Below are 18747 nucleotides of genomic sequence, written 5' to 3' on the forward strand. Positions count from 1 at the left end.
AATTGTTAAAGTTAACCTGAAAATGTAACTTTTAAAAAAGTTTTGTGATTTACATATGAAAGAAGTGAAACTAACATCGTCATGCTAACAGATGAGAGACTTAACAAACAATCAAGGTATTTTTCAATGTATAATTTCAGTTACATCATACTGTAAACTTTTGTTATAAATTCCGTGTCTTACAATTGTGTACTCCACAACCACCTGATGAAGGAGCACTGCTCCAAAAGCTAGTGCTTCCAATTAAACCTGTTGGACTATAAGTTGGCGTTGTGTGATTTTTAACTTTGTACACCCCAGTCCAACACTGGCACCTCCAAATTGTGTAATTAATGTGATTGATACCTAGATAATTATAGACCAGTCCAATTAAAGCGTTTATTCACATCTACTGAAGTAAAACCCAGCTGTCAGAATTAATACAGTTCAGATCTGGTTGCAGTAACAACAGAATACAACCACATGGCCTCACCGATGTCTCAGACGTGTGGACAAATCATTGAATCCCTTGCCACATACAGGGCAGATGAACGGTCTCTCCCCAGAATGAGTTTGCTGGTGTTTCATCAAATCTGCTTCTAAAGTTCTATCAGAACATTTAAATGGCCTCTCATCTGTGTGAACAAACTTGCTTTTGCTCAGATTGGAGTGAATCACTTCCCACTCCTGGAGGAGGTGAAAGGTTTCTCCCCAGTGTGAATATGCTGGTGCTCACTGAGTATAGGTGACTAAGTGAATCCCTTCCCACACACAGTGCAGGTGTACAGTTTCTCTCCAGTATAACCATACTGGTTATCAGAAGCTGTGTTGATTTAATAAAACCCTTCCCACACAGGGCTAACAAATTCTCCCACTGTGAACACGTCAATCTTTATATCGACTGGATAACTGATTGAAGGTCTTTCCACACTGAGAGCCAATGAACAGTCTATCCCCAGTATGAGATGGCTTATGTGACATTAGGATGGATGATAAAGTGAATCTCTTCCCACGCACACAGCAGATGAATGATCTCTCTCCAGTGTGAACCTGATTGTGTGACGTTATGCTGGATCATGAAGTGTATCCCTTCCCACACGTGGAGCAGTCTCTCTCTCAATGGTGACATTTTTGTGACATAAGTTTGAATCCTCATATGGGATTTCCTTCCCATATGTGGAACAGATAAATAGGACATGTGAACAGGTCAATGTTGAATTAGACCATTAGAGCTCTTAAAGCATTTCAGACTATTTAAAAGGTCTCTCGTCATTGTGAACCCACTGGTTAGGGCGCTAGGCTTGTTGACCAATCAAATCCCTTCCCACACACAGAGCAGGTGCAAGTTCTCTCCAATGTGTTGGCTCGACTGGTTTCCAGCTGGCATGGAAACTTGTATGCCACACATTCCCACGCTTTCTCCATGGTGCCAGTATCCTTGTGTCTCACCATGTTGGCTAATCACTTACAGTCACATAGAAGATTTTCAACATTTGTTTTTATTCATTCATGGGATTTAGGTGCCACAGACATTTATTCTCCATCTCTCATTACCCTTGAGATGGTGGTGTTGAGCTGTCTTCTTAAACCAATGCACACTATTTAGTAACGGTGGGTCACAATTGCTGTTAGTGAGGGAGTTGTAGGACTTTGACCCAGTGACACTGAAGGAATAGGGAATCTGTAATACTTTCTTCATTGTAAATAGTTCGATTTTTTTTTCAGGCAGTGTAACTGGTGAAAATTCTTTCCACATTCAGTGGGGAGGAAATTGCCTCGTGGCATTATTGCTGTACTGTTAATTCAGAAACCCAGGTAACATTCTGGGGACCCGGATTCAAATCCCACTGTGGCAGACGGTGGAATTTGAATTCAATAAATATCTGGAATTAAGAATCTAATGATAACCATGAATCAATTGTCAGAAAAACCCATCTGGTTCACTAATGCCCTTTTGGGAAGGAAACTGTCATCCTTACCTGGTCTTCCCCACTTGTGACTCCTGACCCATACCAATGTGGTTGACTCTTAACTGCCCTATGGGCAATTAGTAATGGGCAATAATGCTGCCTAGCCAGTGATGTCCTCATTCCGTGAATGAATAAAGAAATAAAAAATTCATGAGCGCTCTCATTTGTTGATGTGTCTCCTTTTTTTTCTCCAGTTAGAACAATGTTTGAAATATTTTTTCCCACGAACAGAACAGAGAAAGTGGGCGATTTGATGTCTTAGTGAATTTACTGAATCAATCAGATGTGATATTTCACCTTGGTTTTCTGTTTCCAAATTATTTTGTTCTTATTCCCTGTAAAATGAGTTGACAGAGTCAGCATCACTATCAACACAGGACAGAACATCACAACCCTCCCCAACAACCTATCACAATTTCCCCACTTGCATCTATCTATCACCTTCCCACCTACCTTCCCTCCACTCGCACCATTTATCTCTCATTCTGCCACACTCCTGATGAAGGACATATGCCCGAAACGTCAACTCTCTGCTCCTTGGATGCTGCCTGACCTGCTGTGCTTTTCTAGCGCCACCCTCTTTGACTTCAAATCCACCCCTGCCTTCCACCAAGTCGTCAAAAGTGAAATGGATTGTTTTGGGGGGTGGGGGGAGGGTGGTGCTAAAAGGATCAAAGGTTATGGGACAAAGCGGATACTGAATTGGATAATTAGCCAGGATAACATTAAACGGCGGTGCAGGCTCGCAGGGTTAAATGCCCTGCCCCGTTCCTATTTTCTCTATTTCATAGTGGCCCTGTACACCCAAGCTCGACATGTTACTTGTTGAACCAAGAGCAGGTTTAAAACAAAATCTTCTGACTCACTCTACCCCCGCCTACAAGGCCACCACCACCAAAATACACAGTTAAGACTCTGTGTGCTGGTCTAAACTATTACCAAATATTGAGGGGCAGCTTTTTCGGGTAACTACACGGGAATGTAATCTCTCACATTGATTAAAGAAGACCATTTCTCAACAGCTGAAAATATCACCGGCAGCCTGAGAGTGGGTGATGATGGTTAAAAACTTGTTTGACCACAGCGTTACAATAACAAGGCACTAGGACCCAGTTTGAAACAGACAATTTGCGGCCCCACCTATTTCCAGTCGCGTTGCCAACCTGATTACGCATGCGCTTTGCTCACTGGGATCCAAGATGGCGGGGACTGAACGGGAAGTCTTCTAAGGTAAAGGCCTCAAGGACGCAAATCCGGGACTTGAAGGAAGATCATCGAGGTTTTAGACATTTTACAAGTGTTTATAAACCCTTCCTGTCCCTCCACCAGCTCCTTCCACTGCCCCGCATCCTTACCACCTGCAGATGAGAAAAGACAGTGTCAGCCATTGTCACTTTAGTGGCTGCCACAGACACGGGCTGGGACCGCGACTGCGCACCACTTTCCTGTGTCTTGCATAGGGCACATTCACCACCGCGGGGCATGATGGGAAGAGAAATACGCCACTTGTGCATTTTTCTTTTTGTACGTTATGGTGTGTAGGGAATAGTGTGTTGCAATCAATACAATTAGAAAAGTTATACTACAATACTGGCTCAAAGGTGGAAGGTAGAGGGTGGTGGTGGAGGGTTGTTTTTCAGACTGGAGGCCTGTGACCAGTGGAGTGCCACAAGGATCGGTGCTGGGTCCTCTACTTTTTTGTCATTTACATAAATGATTTGGATGCGAGCATAAGAGGTACAGTCAGTAAGTTTGTAGATGACACCAAAATTGGAGGTGTAGTGGACAGCGAAGAGGGTTACCTCAGATTACAACAGGATCTTGACCAGGTGTGCTAATGGGCTGAGAAGTGGCAGATGGAGTTTAATTCAGATAAATACGAGGTGCTGCATTTTGGGAAAGCAAATCTTAGTAGGACTTATACACTTAATGGTAAGGTCCTAGGCAGTATTGCTAAACAAAGAGACCTTGGAGTGCAGGTTCATAGCTCCTTGAAAGTGGAGTCACAAGTAGATAGGATAGTGAAGAAGGTGTTTGGTATGCTTTCCTTTATTGGTCAGAGTACAGGAGTTGAGAGGTCATGTTGCAGCTGTACAGGACATTGGTTAGGCCACTCTTGGAATATTGTGTGCAATTCTGATCTCCTTCCTATCAGAAATGAAACGTGAAAGGGTTCAGAAAAGATTTACAAGGCTGTTGCTAGCATTGGAGGATTTGAGCTACAGGGAGAGGCTGAACAGGCTGGGGCTGTTTTCCCTGGAGAGTAGGAGGTTGGGGGGTGACCTTACAGAGGTTTACAAAATTATGAGGGGCATGGATAGGGTAAGTAGGCAAAGTCTTTTCCCTGGGGTCAGGGAGTCCAGATCTAGAGAGCATAGGTTTAGGGTGAGAGGAGAAAGATATAAAAGAGACCTAAGGGGCAACTTTTTCATACAGAGGGTGGTACGGGTATGGAATGAGCTGCCAGAGTAAGTGGTGGAGGCTGGTACAATTGCAACACTTAAGAGGCATTTGGATGGGTATATGAATAGGAAGGATTTGGAGGGATATGGGCCGGGTGCTGGCAGGTGGGACGAGATTATTTTAGATTACATTACAGTGTGGAAACAGGCCCTTCGGCCCAACAAGTCCACACCGACCCGCCGAAACGCAACCCACCCATACCCCTACATTTACTCCTTGCCTAACACTATGGGCAATTTAGCATGGCCAATTCACCTGACCTGCACATCTTTGGACTGTGGGAGGAAACCGGAGCACCCGGAGGAAACCCATGCAGACACGGGGAGAACGTGCAAACTCCACACAGTCAGTCACCTGAGGCGGGAATTGAACCCGGGTCTCTTTGGGTTGGGAAATCTGGTCAGCATGGACAAGTTGGACTGTAGGGTCTGTTTCCATGCTGTACATCTCTATGACTCTAGGACTGTAATACTGGCAGTGCAATGAACAGTGAAATACAAGTGTTCTAATAGTTTGTTCAGGAAAATATTCCACAATGGTATGCCACCAGTTTAATGAGAGAGACGGCAGTGTGGGTCTTCCTTTTTAAAAATGAGTGATCAGTGTGTCAATATGAATGTTTTAAGGTTTTTAGTCATTGAACCATGTAGTTTAGGCTTCCAAGGGAAGAATATTAAAGAATCTAAAGTAAGAAAAAATAGCTGGTGGAAAGTCAAGTTCATTGATTCGTGGAAAATAATCTGGAGTAAAAGGTGTGTGAGGTGGTAATTGGACATCGGACTAACTTTAAAAATGAAATGTTATAGGCACAGACAAGTTTATTATCTTAAAAATGAAAGACAATAAAGCCAGAGCTCCCCAGGTGGCAAATCAAGTGTTGATTATTACAAATAAGATCAATATGTTTTTATGACTGATATCAAGTAAGGCATACAATTGAAAACCATAGTGAAAATGGTGCTGGCCAATACAAAACAGAATCATAAAGCCTTCCATAGGTATGTAAATAGTTAAACCATGGTATGATCAAGAGTAGGGATGATTTTGGAGCTGAAAAGTAGACTCTTGCATGGAGGCTGAGAGTTAAATGAATTTCTTGCACCCGTCTTTACCAAGAAATAACATGCTGCCCAAGCCATTGTGAAATTGGAGAAAGTCACTTGAATGGGTTTAAAATTGATAAGGAGAAAGTCTGAGATAAATTGCCAGCACTTAAAATGAAATATTGATAGCCACAGGTGAGGTACTAGAAGATTGGAGGTTGGCTAATGTCATGCCACTATTGAAAAAAAGTGGTAAGGAAAAGCATGGGAACAACAGGCCAGTAATCATTGGTGGGAACGTTTTTGGAGGAAACTGAGAGAGACAGCATTTACATGTATTTGGAAAGGCAAGGACTGATTAGCGGTACTAAACAAGGTTTGATGCATGGGATATCATGTCTGACTAACTTACATAGAACATAGAGAACATAGAACAATACAGCACAGAACAGGCCCTTCGGCCCTCAATGTTGCGCCGGCCTGTGAACTATTCTCAGCTCGTACCCCTACGCTATCCCAAAATCATCAATGTGCTTATCTAAGGATTGTTTAAATCTCCCTAATGTGGCTGAGTTGACTACATTAGCAGGTAGGGCATTCCATGCCCTTACCACTCTCTCCATAAAGAACCTGCCTCTGACATCTGTCTTAAATCTATCACCCCTCAATTTGTAGTTATGCCCCCTTGTACAAGCTGACATCATCATCCTAGGAAAAAGTCTTTCACTGTCTACCTTATCTTGACTGAGCTTTTTGAAGAAGTAGCAAAGTGGGCAAAGCAGTGGGCATGATCTGTATGGACTTCAGTAAGGCATTCGACGTTCCTCATGATAGACATGTTAGTATGGTTAGATCACATGGATACAGGGAGAACTAGCCATTTGAATACAGAATTGGCTCAAAGGTAGAAGACAAAGGGCGATTGTGGATGGTTGCGTTTCATACTGGAGACCTGTGACCAGTGGTGTCCTGCAAGAATTGGTGCTGGGTCCACTGCTATTCATCTTTTATATAAATAATTTGGATGTGAACATAGGAGATGTGGTTAGTAAGTTTGCAGGTGACACCAAAATTGGAGGTGTAGTGGGTAGTGAAGAAGGTTACCTCAGATTACAATGGGATCTTGATCAGATGGGTTAGAGGGGTGGTAGCCAGATTTTAATTTAGATAAATGTTAGGTGCTGCATTTTGGAAAGCTAAATCGGGGAGGACTTATACGCTTAATGGTAAGGTACTGAGGAGTGTTGCTGACCAAAGAGACCTTGGATAGCAGGTTCATAGTTCTTGAGAATATTGTTGCAGGTAAGACAGGATAGTGAAGACGGTGTTTGGTATGCTTGCCTTTATTGGTCAGTGCATTAACCAATGCATAGGAGTTGGGAGGTCATGTTGCACCTGTACAGGATATTGGGTCAGCCACTTTTGGAATATTGTGTGCAATTCTGGACTCCTTGCTTTTGGAAGATGTTGTAAAACTTCAAGCCATTCAGAAAAGATTACAAGGATGTTGTCCAGATTGGAAAGATTGAGCTATAAGGAGAAGCTGAATAGACTGAGTCTGTTTTCCCTGGAGCATCGGAGGCTGAGAGGTGATGTTATAGAGGTTAATAAAATGATGAAAGGCATGGAAAGGGTGAATAGACAAGGTCTTTTTCTTGGGATGGGGGAGTCAGAACTAGAGGGCATTGGTTTAAGATGAGAGGGGAATGTTTTCAAAAGGACCCAAAGGGCAACTTTTTCACACTGAGGGTGGTGCGTGTACAGAATGTGCTGCCAAAGCAAGTGGTGAAGACGGATATCATCACAACATTTACAAGGCGTCTGGATGGTTATATGAATGGGAAGGATTTAGAGGGATATGGTCAAAATGCTGGGAAATTAAATTGTCTGAATGTCTATCCTGTATTGACAGTGATGACTTTCTTTTCCCTTTTACAGGTTTTTAGAGGGGAAGAATTTTCAGATGGGAGACTTGAACCAAACAGACAGCTGAATATCATGTGCCCCTGAATGTGGAAGGAGAAATGTTTCTGTGTTCTGTCTCTGGAAAATGATTTCAAACATCAGTGAGACTGGAAGAGTACAGGGATACACACACACACACACCCATGTGAGAATGTTCCAGTGAACTGACCGTGGAAAGAGCTTTAACCAGTTACATACTCTGAAAAATATCACTACGCTCACAGTGGAGAAAACCATACACACATTTTTTGTCTGGATGTGGCTTCAACTGATCATCTCCCCTGGAGAGAACAAGGATACCCAGACCATGGAGAAAGTATGGAAATGTGAAGACTGTGGGAAAGGATTTAGTTACCCATCCCGGTTGGAAATCCATCGACGCAGTCACACTGGGGAGAAGCCGTTCACCTGCTCTGTGTGCAGGAAGGTATTCGCACGACCTTCTGGCCTTTGTTCACACCAGCGTGTTCATGCTGAGGAGAAGCCATGCATCTGTCCCATGTGTGGGAAAGGATTTACTCAGACATCTTCTCTCACGTTACACCAGCGAATTCACACTGAGGAGAGGCCTTTCAGTTGTCCTCACTGTGAAAAGATGTTCAGGTCTTCGTCCGACCTCAGTCAACACCAGCGAGTTCACACTAGGGAGAAGCCGTTCACCTGCTCCACGTGTGGGAAGGGATTCTCAAAGTCATCCAATTTGGTGACTCACCAACGTGTTCACTCTGAGGAGAAACCATTTAGCTGCACTCACTGTGATAAGAGGTTCAAACATTCACACAGCCTCAATGACCACCAGCGGGTTCACACTAAGGAGGGGCTGTTCATTTGCTCTGTTTGTGAGAAGATATTCACAAAGTCTCACAATCTGATAGCTCACCAGCGGATTCACACAGGGGAAAAACCATTCATCTGCACTGTGTGTGGGAAGGGTTTCACTGTATCATCAACCCTCAAGTCTCATGAGCAAATTCACAATGGGGAGAAGCCATTCAGCTGCACTTACTGTGGAAAGTGTTTTAGGCGTTCATCTGCTCTCCTCGCTCACCAGCGAGTTCACACTGGAGAGAGACCATTTTTTTGCTCTGTATGTGGGAAACGATTCACTAGGTCCTTCAACCTAGCAGCACACGAGCGAATTCATAAATGAATGCAGAAGGTAGGATTTACTGTTTTTGTTGCTGTGAATCGCATTCAATCACACTCAACAGTGTTAAGATAGTTTCCTCTGACATTAACAATGCTATAACAGTCCAGAGATAAATTTTCTCAGCATGTCACTGATTTTTAAGATTCAGATTCCTTTTTTTAAAAAAAGAAATGCCACCTTTAATCCTTACTCTTAATTAAAGAACTCTCATGTGGAACTCGATCTCAAAAGAAACTTACGAAGTTTTACTTCTATTGTAAATTGACCCTTGGCGCAAAGTCTACAGTTGAGTGTTGAAAAGAATCTATTGATGAACAACTCCCAGTTAGAAAGTGTTATTAACTCTTGATGACTTGCACATTCATTAAAGCGGCACATCCATTTCAAAATTAAGTTATCAAGAAGTATGAAGCAGAACAGTGAACTATATCAATAAAAGCTTCATTGTTCACTATTCATATTGATGAAGTTTGGATATTGTTGAGTTTAATCAGTCCTGAAAAACTGCACAAGCTCAGAAAGTCACAGTCATTGCTATGGTTCACGATCTTCTCCTATTAGTCAGATTTTGAGTGTCCCTTAGTTCAAGGTTGGCATCTGCTCAGGTTCACATGTTCCTCTCAGTGGTCTTCATGTGACTGAACAGGCCAGTTCTCTCAATGGCTGATCTTTGAGCACAGAGGTTGGCATCTTAATGACAACTTGTCATTAAGATGCCATTGTCTTTTCCAATGATATGTGATTGTTTCCTCTGTGCCTGCAATGTACTTTGCTGTAAATGTCAGGAAAAACCTGAGGCTCTGGGATATGATGACATGTGTAACACCTTGCTGGAAATGGTCGCAAATGTGAATAATCATTAAGAACAGAAAAAGCTGCGACCATATTTGGCTGACTCTCAAATTGTGATAGAAAGTGAGGGCTGCAGATGCTGGAGAGTCAGAGTCAAAAGGTGTGGTGCTGGAAAAATACAGCAGGTCAGGCAGCCTCTGAACAGCAGGAGTGTTGGCATTTCGGGCAATTCCTGATAAAGTCCTTATGCCCGAAATGTCGAGTTTCAAATTGTGGGTCCTGATGAGGCAGAAGAGACTGTTCTGCATCAAGGATCTTGATAGGAAATTAAGTTTGTGTTCGATATCTGCAAATACTTTTCATCTAAAATCCGATAACAGTTTACGAAATTCATCAGTGTCAGCACAAGATAAAAATTCAAAACAGACCATTCCAGTTTCTACAGAATAAATTTTCCTCTCCTGTTCCCCCAAGTCTGGTATACTAGGTACCACACTCTCCCTCATCCTGGGTTGAAATCTAAACCCATCTCCACTATCTCCTCAGGGTTTTCTTCCTGATCAGGGCATTATTGATTTCCTCCAAAGTGGAACATCTCATTTATTCAGCCCTCTCTCCCACTTTAATGTGAACAATGTTCCAGTCACTATCCCAGGATGGGACACCCAGTGAGTTCTACACATGCACACTAACATGCAATGACACTGTGGCTCAGTGGTTGGCACTGTTGCCTCACAGCATCGAAGACCACGAACTTTGTGCAAACTCCACACAGACAGTCGCACAATCTCCCTGTGTCTGTGGGTTTTTGCCAGGCGCTTCGGTTTCCTCCCGCAGTCCAAAGATATGCAAGTTAGCTAAATTGCACATAGTGTTCAGGGATATGTTGGTTAGGTGTACTAGCCATGGGAAATGTAGGGTTACAAGGATGTGGTGTGGGTGTGGGTGGTAACTTCTATGGAGGGTCAGTTGTTGGGCCGAATGGCCTGTTTCCACACTGTGGGAAATTTATGATGATTCCATGACTTGGCCCTGCCCTCTCCCTCTGGTCCTTCAACCACCATTCCACCCCCCCAAACCACCCCCACTAAACTGACCTTTGTACTGAGGGAAGCAGCTCCTTCTCATCCACTCTGACCAGGACTCTCTCAGGCTGGGACACCTCAATCGCGTACACCCGAGAGGGGTGGCAATGGGCTAGTGGTATTATAAGAGACTATTTATCCAGACACTCAGCTGATATTCTGGGAAAGTGAGTTCAAATCCTGTTTCTGAAATCAATAAAAATAAGCTAGAATTGAAGACTCTAATAATGACCATGAATCCATTGCTGATTGTCAGAAAAATACCCTTCTGGTACACTAATGTCCCTTAGGGAAAGAAACTGTTATCCTTACCTGGTGTGGTGTACATGTGACTCCAGATTCACAGCAATGTGGTTGACTCTTAACTGCCCTCTGGGCAATTAGGAATGGGCAATAAATTCTGGCCCAAGCAGCAATGCCAATATGCCATGTATGAAAAAACAAAAAACTCCCCTCCAGTCTCCTCTGTTTTAGGGAACACAATCTTCCTCGTAGCTGAAAATTTCCAGTCCTGGCAACGGTCCCAACCCCAGTGCAATTACACGTTTCCTTTTAATCTCTCTGTCTGGGCATGAAATGACATACTTCCAAGACAAATATGATTTGAACACAACTTGTGGCATGTGGGCATCGCTGGTTGGACCGGCATTTATTGCCCATCCCTAGTTGCCATTGAGAAGGTGATGGTGAGCTGCCTTCCTGAACTGTTGCAGAGAGGAAAGTCCAAGATTTTGATCCCTATTAGAGGCACCTCTGAGATTGAGTAAAATAGCAAGCTTTCTCTCTTGCTCCTCAGATGCTGTCTGACTTGCTGTGTTTTTCCAGTGCCACATTGATTTAATCATATTCATAGGCAGAGAGTCATACAGAAGGGAAAGAGACCCTTTAATCCAACCAGTCCATTCCAAACAGATTCCCAAACTAAATAAGTCTCATCTACTTGCTCCTGGCCCATATTCCTACAAACCTTCCTCTTCATGTACTTATTCAAATGTCTTTTAAATGTTATAATTGTACCCCATCCACCACTTCCTTAGGAAGTTCATTCCACATGCTCTCCACCTCTGTGTAAAAAATAAAATGCCTCTTATATCTTTTTTAAATCTTTCTCCTCTCACTTGTTAGATCATTAATGCATCATTATTTCTGGAGATGTTCCTGTTTTTTTACCATGAGAAAGGCATTGAGAAACCTAAGTGGGTGAGGGGTGGATTATGGTTGCCATCAGAACAGAGATTGAGTATGTACGTGACCATGACCAGGAAGCAGAAAGTTCATGTGCGTTTACATCCAGGATTGATAGGGATGAATTTTAGAAACTTCATTTTCAGAGGAAGAAGAAGAAGATGATTACACATAGAAAACTCAGACCAAGAGAAATATTTGTCTCCTGTTAAGTTCAGTCTTCTACTAACACTCATCACTTTTGTCATATCCTTTCTGAGGGAGTTAGAAGATTTGAAAACTGAGAGATTTTTTTCTTCTTCCTCTTATACCTTTCAAGTTGCAGGGTCCAGCCAGAGATGAAATTGTTTCAGAGGTTAGAATTATTGAGCTTTTGTTCGCTGTCTGAAGAGTCATAGAGGGTATACAGCACAGAAACAGACCCTTCTGTCCAACCAGACCATGCCAATACATAATCCCAAACTAAACTAATCCCACCAGCCTGTGCTTGGCCCATATCACTCTAAACATTTCTAATTCAAATGTCTTTTGAATGTTGTAACAGTACTCGCATCCACCACTTCCTCTGGAAATTCATTCCATTCACAAACCACTCTTTATGTCAAAAAATTACTTTCTATTGTCTTTCTTAAATCTTTCTCCTCTCACCTTAAATGTAAGCCCCCCTCCTCCCCTTGAAATACCCAGTTTAGGGAAAAGACACCTGCCAGTCACATTATCTATGCCCTTCATGATTTTGTAAACCTCTATAAGGTTACCTCTCAACTTTCAACTTTTCCAGCCTCTCTTATAAGTCAAACCCTGCATTCCAAGCATCATCCTAGTAAATATCTTCTGAACCTTCTCCAGCATAATAATATCCTTCAAATATGGTGTAACCAGAACCGGCCACACTACTCCAGAATACCGTGGTATGGTGGTGAGGTGAGCTGAGTGTTGTCAGTGTATATATGAAAACTAACACAATGATCATTCGGGGAGATCAAGTTCAAGATCTTTGGAAAGGAAAGGGAGGTAGAAGATCAAGCGGTAGTCTGCTCAGACGGTGGGATGAAGGATTTTTTTAAACCATGATGGGCATTGATGTGGATTCTGCGGGTGTACAGATTAAAAGCGAATCATTAACAATATCAGCTAACATTGAGAACTTGAATGGTCAGCAGTTTAGTGGGAATACAGTTAAGTTACTATGAGCTAAGTCTCATGGACATGATGAGCTCTGATTGGGCAAACAAGGAGATCGGAGATCAGAGAGCAGCTTGAAAAGGATGTGAGTCCAAGGTTTAACCAGGGAGCACCTGTAAAGGCAGAATCCGTACAGTATGGAAGCTGGGAATTTGGCTCATCAAGTGTACAATGACCCTCTGAACAACATCCCAGATCAACCCCCACTCTATCCCTGCTACTTCACATTTACCATGGCTAATACACCTAGCCTCTGCATCCTCAGACACTATGGACAATTTAGCATGGCCATCCCACCTAACCTACATGTCATTGAACTGTGAGTGAAAAAACAGAGCACCTGGAGGAAATCTACACAGATAGGAGAAAGTGCAAACTCCACACAGTTGCCTAAGTGTGCAATTGAGTCTGGGGCCCTGACACAGTGCTAACCACTGAGTCACCGTGCTGTCCCATTTTACCCAATGAGATAATGGAAGGGAGGAAAGCCGTAAAGGCAGCCAATCAGATTGTGTCAATCTCAGTGAGAAAGAAGCTCCATAAGATCCTCACACTTGTTGAAGATGAGGATGGAGAAGACAGAGGAGAGGGACAGCCCTTCAAATTAAAATTGTTCAGAGAGATATTAAAAATATTTGCCACACTGCACTGAATTACAAAACTAATTTATTTTATTTTTATCCAGAATATTAACACCTCAAATAGCTGGAGTTTATGAACCGTGGGCGGCACGGTGGCACATGCCTCACAGCGCCAGAGACCCGGGTTCAATTCCCACCTCAGGCGACTGACTGTGTGGAGTTTGCACGTTCTCCCCGTGTCTGCGTGGGTTTCTTCCGGGTGCTCCGGTTTCCTCCCACCATCCAAAGATGTGCAGGGTCAGGTGAATTGGCCATACTAAATTGCCTGTAGTGTTAGGTAAGGGGTAAATGTAGGGGTAGGGGTGGGTTTCGCTTCGGCGGGTCGGTGTGGACTTGTTGGGCCGAAGGGCCTGTTTCCACACTGTAATCTAATCTAATCTAAATCAATGAACATGTTTCTGTCCTGGAGGTGACAAATAGCAAAGTCCACTTTCTGTAGTTATGTGTGAACTCGCTGGTGACTGAACAGGAGGACTATCCAAGTGAATCCCTTCCCATACTCGGTGCAGGTGAATAGTCTCTTCCCAATATGAACTTGCTGATGCATTATGAGATAGGATAATTTGTTGAACCCAGTCCCACAGTGAGGGCATCTGAAAGGGTTCCTGAGTGTGTGAACACACTGATGGATCATCAGATAGTCTGAACTCTTATAGCACTTCCTACAGTCTAAGCATTTAAAATGTCTGTCCTCAGTATGAATACATTGATGGATCACCACATCCTGCAAAATTTTAAAGCATTCCACACAGATTGGACAATTGAAATGTCTCTCCTCAACGTGCACTCACTAGTGTAGACTGAGTTTGAATGACTGAATTAATCCTTTTTTTTAATATAGGGAGCAGGTGAATGGTCTCTTCTCAGTGTGAATCTGCTGGTGAGAAGAGCGATGAGATGATGGCTTGAACCTATTCCCACAGTGAAAGCACCTGTATGGTCTTTCATCAGTATGAACATGTCAATGGTGCATCAGTTCCCTGCAGCTTTTAAAACATTTCCTAAAGACTGGGCATTTACAAGGTCCCTCCTCAGTGTGGACTTGCTGGCGTATTGCGAGGTGTGATGACCAAGGTAAATTCCTTCCCTTGCAAACTGCAGATGAATGGTCTCTCCCCAGCATGAATTCTCTGGTGTACAGTGAATTCAGATGATGCCTTGAACCCTTTCTCATCTGAATGGTCTATCCTCCGTGTGAACATATTGATGGGACAGCAGTTCCCCATAACGTTTATAGGCAGTCTAAGCATTTAAAAAGCCTCTCCCCAGTGTGAACCACTGGTTGGTCATGAGGTGGGAAGAGCGAATAAATCCCTTCCAACACTTGCAACATGTGAATGGCCTCTCCCCACTATGACTGTGCTGACTGTTCTCTAGCTCAGGCAGGGATCCGAATCCTTTATCACATTCCCAGCATCCTCATGGTCTCTCCAAGTGTGACTGCGTTAGTGAATTTCTAGCTCAGAGTGGTCACTGAATTCCCTCCCACAGTCAACATATTTCCATGGTCTTTCTCTGGTGTGACTGCACTTGTATCTTGACAGGCCAAATAATTAGCTAAAGCCTGTCCACCCACAGAATATATGCAGATTTCTCTTCACTGTGAACCGTGCTTTTCTGCATTCATATTATAATTACATTCTGATTGTGATAAATTGGAATCCTCAATCAGATTCTGACGTGCTACCTCTGACTCAAATTCCTCCTCCTCTGGCACCTGTGTTGAAACAGAAAAAAGGGAGTGTAGGAACACCCACAAAATCACCATGGCTGTGACATTGAACTGAATGAATATTGGAATTTGTTGGGCTGGCACTGAGAGAAATTCATCATGGAAACTACCGGAATATTGTAAAAATACGATTGGTTCACTAACGTCCATCAGGAAGGGAATCTGTCATCCCAGACTGAACGCACGCAAGACTCTGGTCTCCATGGGATGAAACAAAGAGGGATGTGAGTGAGCCAGAGACAAAGTAGAGAGATTGTCTGTATTTACACCTGACCAGGACTTGGGCAGAACGTCCAAAACTCTCAACCTTCACCGTCTAGAAGGACCAGGATCGGAAATGCATGTGGACACTATTGCCTCAAAGTTCCTTCTAAATCTCACACCTCACACTCATGACATGTCTGACATCCAGTACTGGATAAGCAGAAATATGCTCCACTGAAACGCTAGAAAGATGAAAGGAGCTGCTTCAGTCTCGGTTACAAACTCCACTCCGAGTCCCCAACATCAGCTCTTTCTCTCCTGCACTGTCTCATGCTGAAACAGACTACTAGTCAGACTGCTCTTTTTAGACTTAACCATCCTCCTGCCCTTCCAGCTATTCGGACACATTCAATGACCACTCTGATAAACCAGGGGACCGGGAGAAATTTATAATATAACAAAACATGACCCAAAAGTGTTCAAAAGGGAAAAGAGAAGATCTATGGTGACTCAGTGGTTAGCACTGTTGCCTCACACCACCAGGGACCTGGGTTCAATTCCCACCTCAAGCGACTGTGTGGAGTTTGTGCATTCTCCCTGTGTCTATGTGCTCTGATGCTCTGGTTTCCTCCCACAGTCCAAAGATGTACAGTTCAAGTAAATTGGCCAGAGAGTTCAGGGATGTGTAGGTTAGGTGTATTAGGGGTAAATTTGGGTGGCTTACTCTTCAGAGGGTTGGTGTGAACTTGTTGGGCCAAATGGCCTGTTTCCACACTGTAGGGAATTTCTGATTGTGTTCTGCAGAAGCTCAGAGGAAACATAAAGGTGACCTGTACAAAATGCTTAGGTATGTGAAATGCAAAAATACACAAGCATCAGCTTCAACATGCACTTCCTCATCACTGATACACAGTCACAGAAGTATGTGCCATCTCTAAGATGCATGCCAGTAATTCACCAAGGCTCCTCTAAAACAATCTTCTCATGATGTTGATTAAAAAAAGTAGATGCATGGGAACAATACTTAATGTAACTTCTCTGCACTGCACTGTGACTTGGAACAAAATCACCTCCTTTCACCATCACTGAGTCAAGATTGTAGAACTCAGTTCCTAATGGCACTGTGGGTGCCCCGACACCCCACAGACAGCAAACATTCAAGAATGCAGCTCCCCATCACTATCTCCTGGACAATTATCATTGGGCAATCAATGCTAGCAGAACCAGCAACACCCGCATTACATTACCAATTAGAAAAAAAATGACAAGAGCTATACTTCACTCAGGTTGAGCATTTGAAAAGGATATTATAGGAAAATGGATCCAATAGCTGTTTATGTTAAGATCATTCAAAATTGTCACACAGTCTGTTTTCTCTTTAGTGCAATAAACTTGTGTTGTTTTAATGAAAGAACATTGGTAGCCTCATGTGAATATATCCAGTGACTGACCATCATCCTAACTAAATTGCAAAATGAAATCATCCAATCTATCAAACCTTTAGCTTGCGCCGCATTACAATAAATTGGGGTCATATCATTTGGAGAATGATCAGTGATCTCATTGAAACTTTAAAGATTCTTACAGTATGTTAATTGGAGTTCTCCCTTTGCTGTTAAGTCTAGAACAGGGACCATAGTATCAGAATAAGGGACTATAATGTTCTATGTTCTATTTAAAACTAGTGTGAGGAGGACCTTTTCACTCTAATGGAATTCTATTTGGAATTCATGGCAGGTTCATGGAAGCTCATTCATTGAGGATGTTCAGTCATAAAGCAATATATTCCTGGAGGTGGTTGACATAATGGGAAGAGAGACTACTGCAGGAAAGAAATGATCAGCCATGATTCAATAGAATGGTGGAGCAGGTTCGGGGGCTGAATGGTCCATTCCTATTCCAAGTTGAAGGGCTTTTCCCATCTCCTCCATTCTCAAGGCTAACAAGTGAGGAGCTGATGGACTTTGAGGACCATCTGATCGGTTACCTCTGCGATGTCCCTCCCTTTCCCAAGTTCACCAGGCCAAACTGCCTCTAAAGTTCTTCTTTGAAACCCAACTCTTTCCATTCTCTAATTCTCTCCTATCTTCGTTATGCTCTGTCAGTGCTCATCTTGTCCATTTGACCACCTCATGGTTTCCTAAACCCGATTCGTAGGGTGTCCTCTCAGGGTCTATCTTTGGCTGCTCATATTTTTGATCCACTGGGCAACATCATTGAAATCAGTCCCAGATGAACAATAAGTATTAACAGGTGGAGGAGCAAATGAAAAACTGTGCATAGCAAATACCACCTGCCTCCGCAGGGATTGTGGAACCCATGTTGAACTATTTAATCAGGTATGGCAGCATCTGTAAGGAGAGAAAAGAGCTGACGTTTCGAGTCTAACTGACCCTTTGTTGAAGCTGGTCAGTTAGACTCGAAACAACAGCTCTTTTCTCTCCTTACAGATGCTGCCAGACCTGCTGAGATTTTCAAGCATTTTCTCTTTTGGTTTCAGGTTCCAGCATCCGCAGTAATTTGCTTTTATCCATTATTTTGAACTATTTAATCTCACTCAAAACACTGTAGTGAAAGAAAATCATCCTCAATCCCCAGTGACAGTTCAAGAGAAGGATAGGATTTAACTAAAGACATTATTATAAGTACAAGAAAGATGTTCAGAACAGATTATTCTGGATGCTGTGAATGTTCTGCTCAATCTAAAAGTATAAATCACTATCTTCCGCATGCTTCTGCATTATCTAAATTTGGAATCCTAATCCGTCCAATTATCTGCTTCTTTCCAAAATCTCCTTCAGAGAAGGTGTTGATTTTCAGGTTCAGCTTCACATCGTTTCACCTAATATGATAAGCATTGACAGCAGGCAGATTCAATTCAGCCTTTCAAGCCTGCTGCACCAGTTAATGGCTGAGCTCATCTCAATTTCAAGTGGATTTTACCATCTACTCTCTATCACCCTTCAATCCAGTATGAACTAATAATCTGTATCTCTCCATTAACTTTGCTCAGTGTCCTCACATCCACCATATTTCATAGGGAATCATAGAATCAGGTAGTGAACCAAAGGTTATGGGGAAAAGCAGAATTAAGGTCTTGAGTTGGATAATGAGCTATGATCATGCTAAATGGCAGAGCAGTCTTGAAGGGCCGATGGGCCTCCTCCTGCTCTTATCTTCTATGTTCTTACATTTCAGTGACAGTTTCAATGATAGTACAAATTGTTTGCCTACTTTCACTGTATAGCCAAACTATCAAAAACCAAATCAAATGAGGGAAAGCTGATATGGGAGAACTGGCCATTCCCATTTCATTGTACTAGTGATTTTTTTTTAAACTTGAAAGCCTTTAC

General features: G+C 42.8%; 1 protein-coding gene across 1 annotated transcript; it reads left to right on the plus strand.

Annotated features, from left to right (window-relative positions):
- The first annotated feature begins 2652 nt into the window (after positions 1–2652).
- LOC148146168 (uncharacterized) lies at positions 2653–17679 on the plus strand. Its single transcript, XM_043719781.2, has 3 exons — positions 2653–3179; positions 7394–8579; positions 14300–17679. The coding sequence occupies exon 2, from the start codon at positions 7677–7679 to the stop codon at positions 8568–8570; it is 894 nt and encodes a 297-aa protein (XP_043575716.2). The 5' UTR covers positions 2653–3179; positions 7394–7676; the 3' UTR covers positions 8571–8579; positions 14300–17679.
- The last annotated feature ends 1068 nt before the right edge of the window (positions 17680–18747 follow it).

Source organism: Chiloscyllium plagiosum, unplaced genomic scaffold (genome assembly GCF_037043375.1).
Source record: "Chiloscyllium plagiosum isolate Xiang-an unplaced genomic scaffold, Cpla_swu_hap1 HiC_scaffold_21, whole genome shotgun sequence".
Lineage (NCBI taxonomy): Eukaryota > Metazoa > Chordata > Chondrichthyes > Orectolobiformes > Hemiscylliidae > Chiloscyllium > Chiloscyllium plagiosum.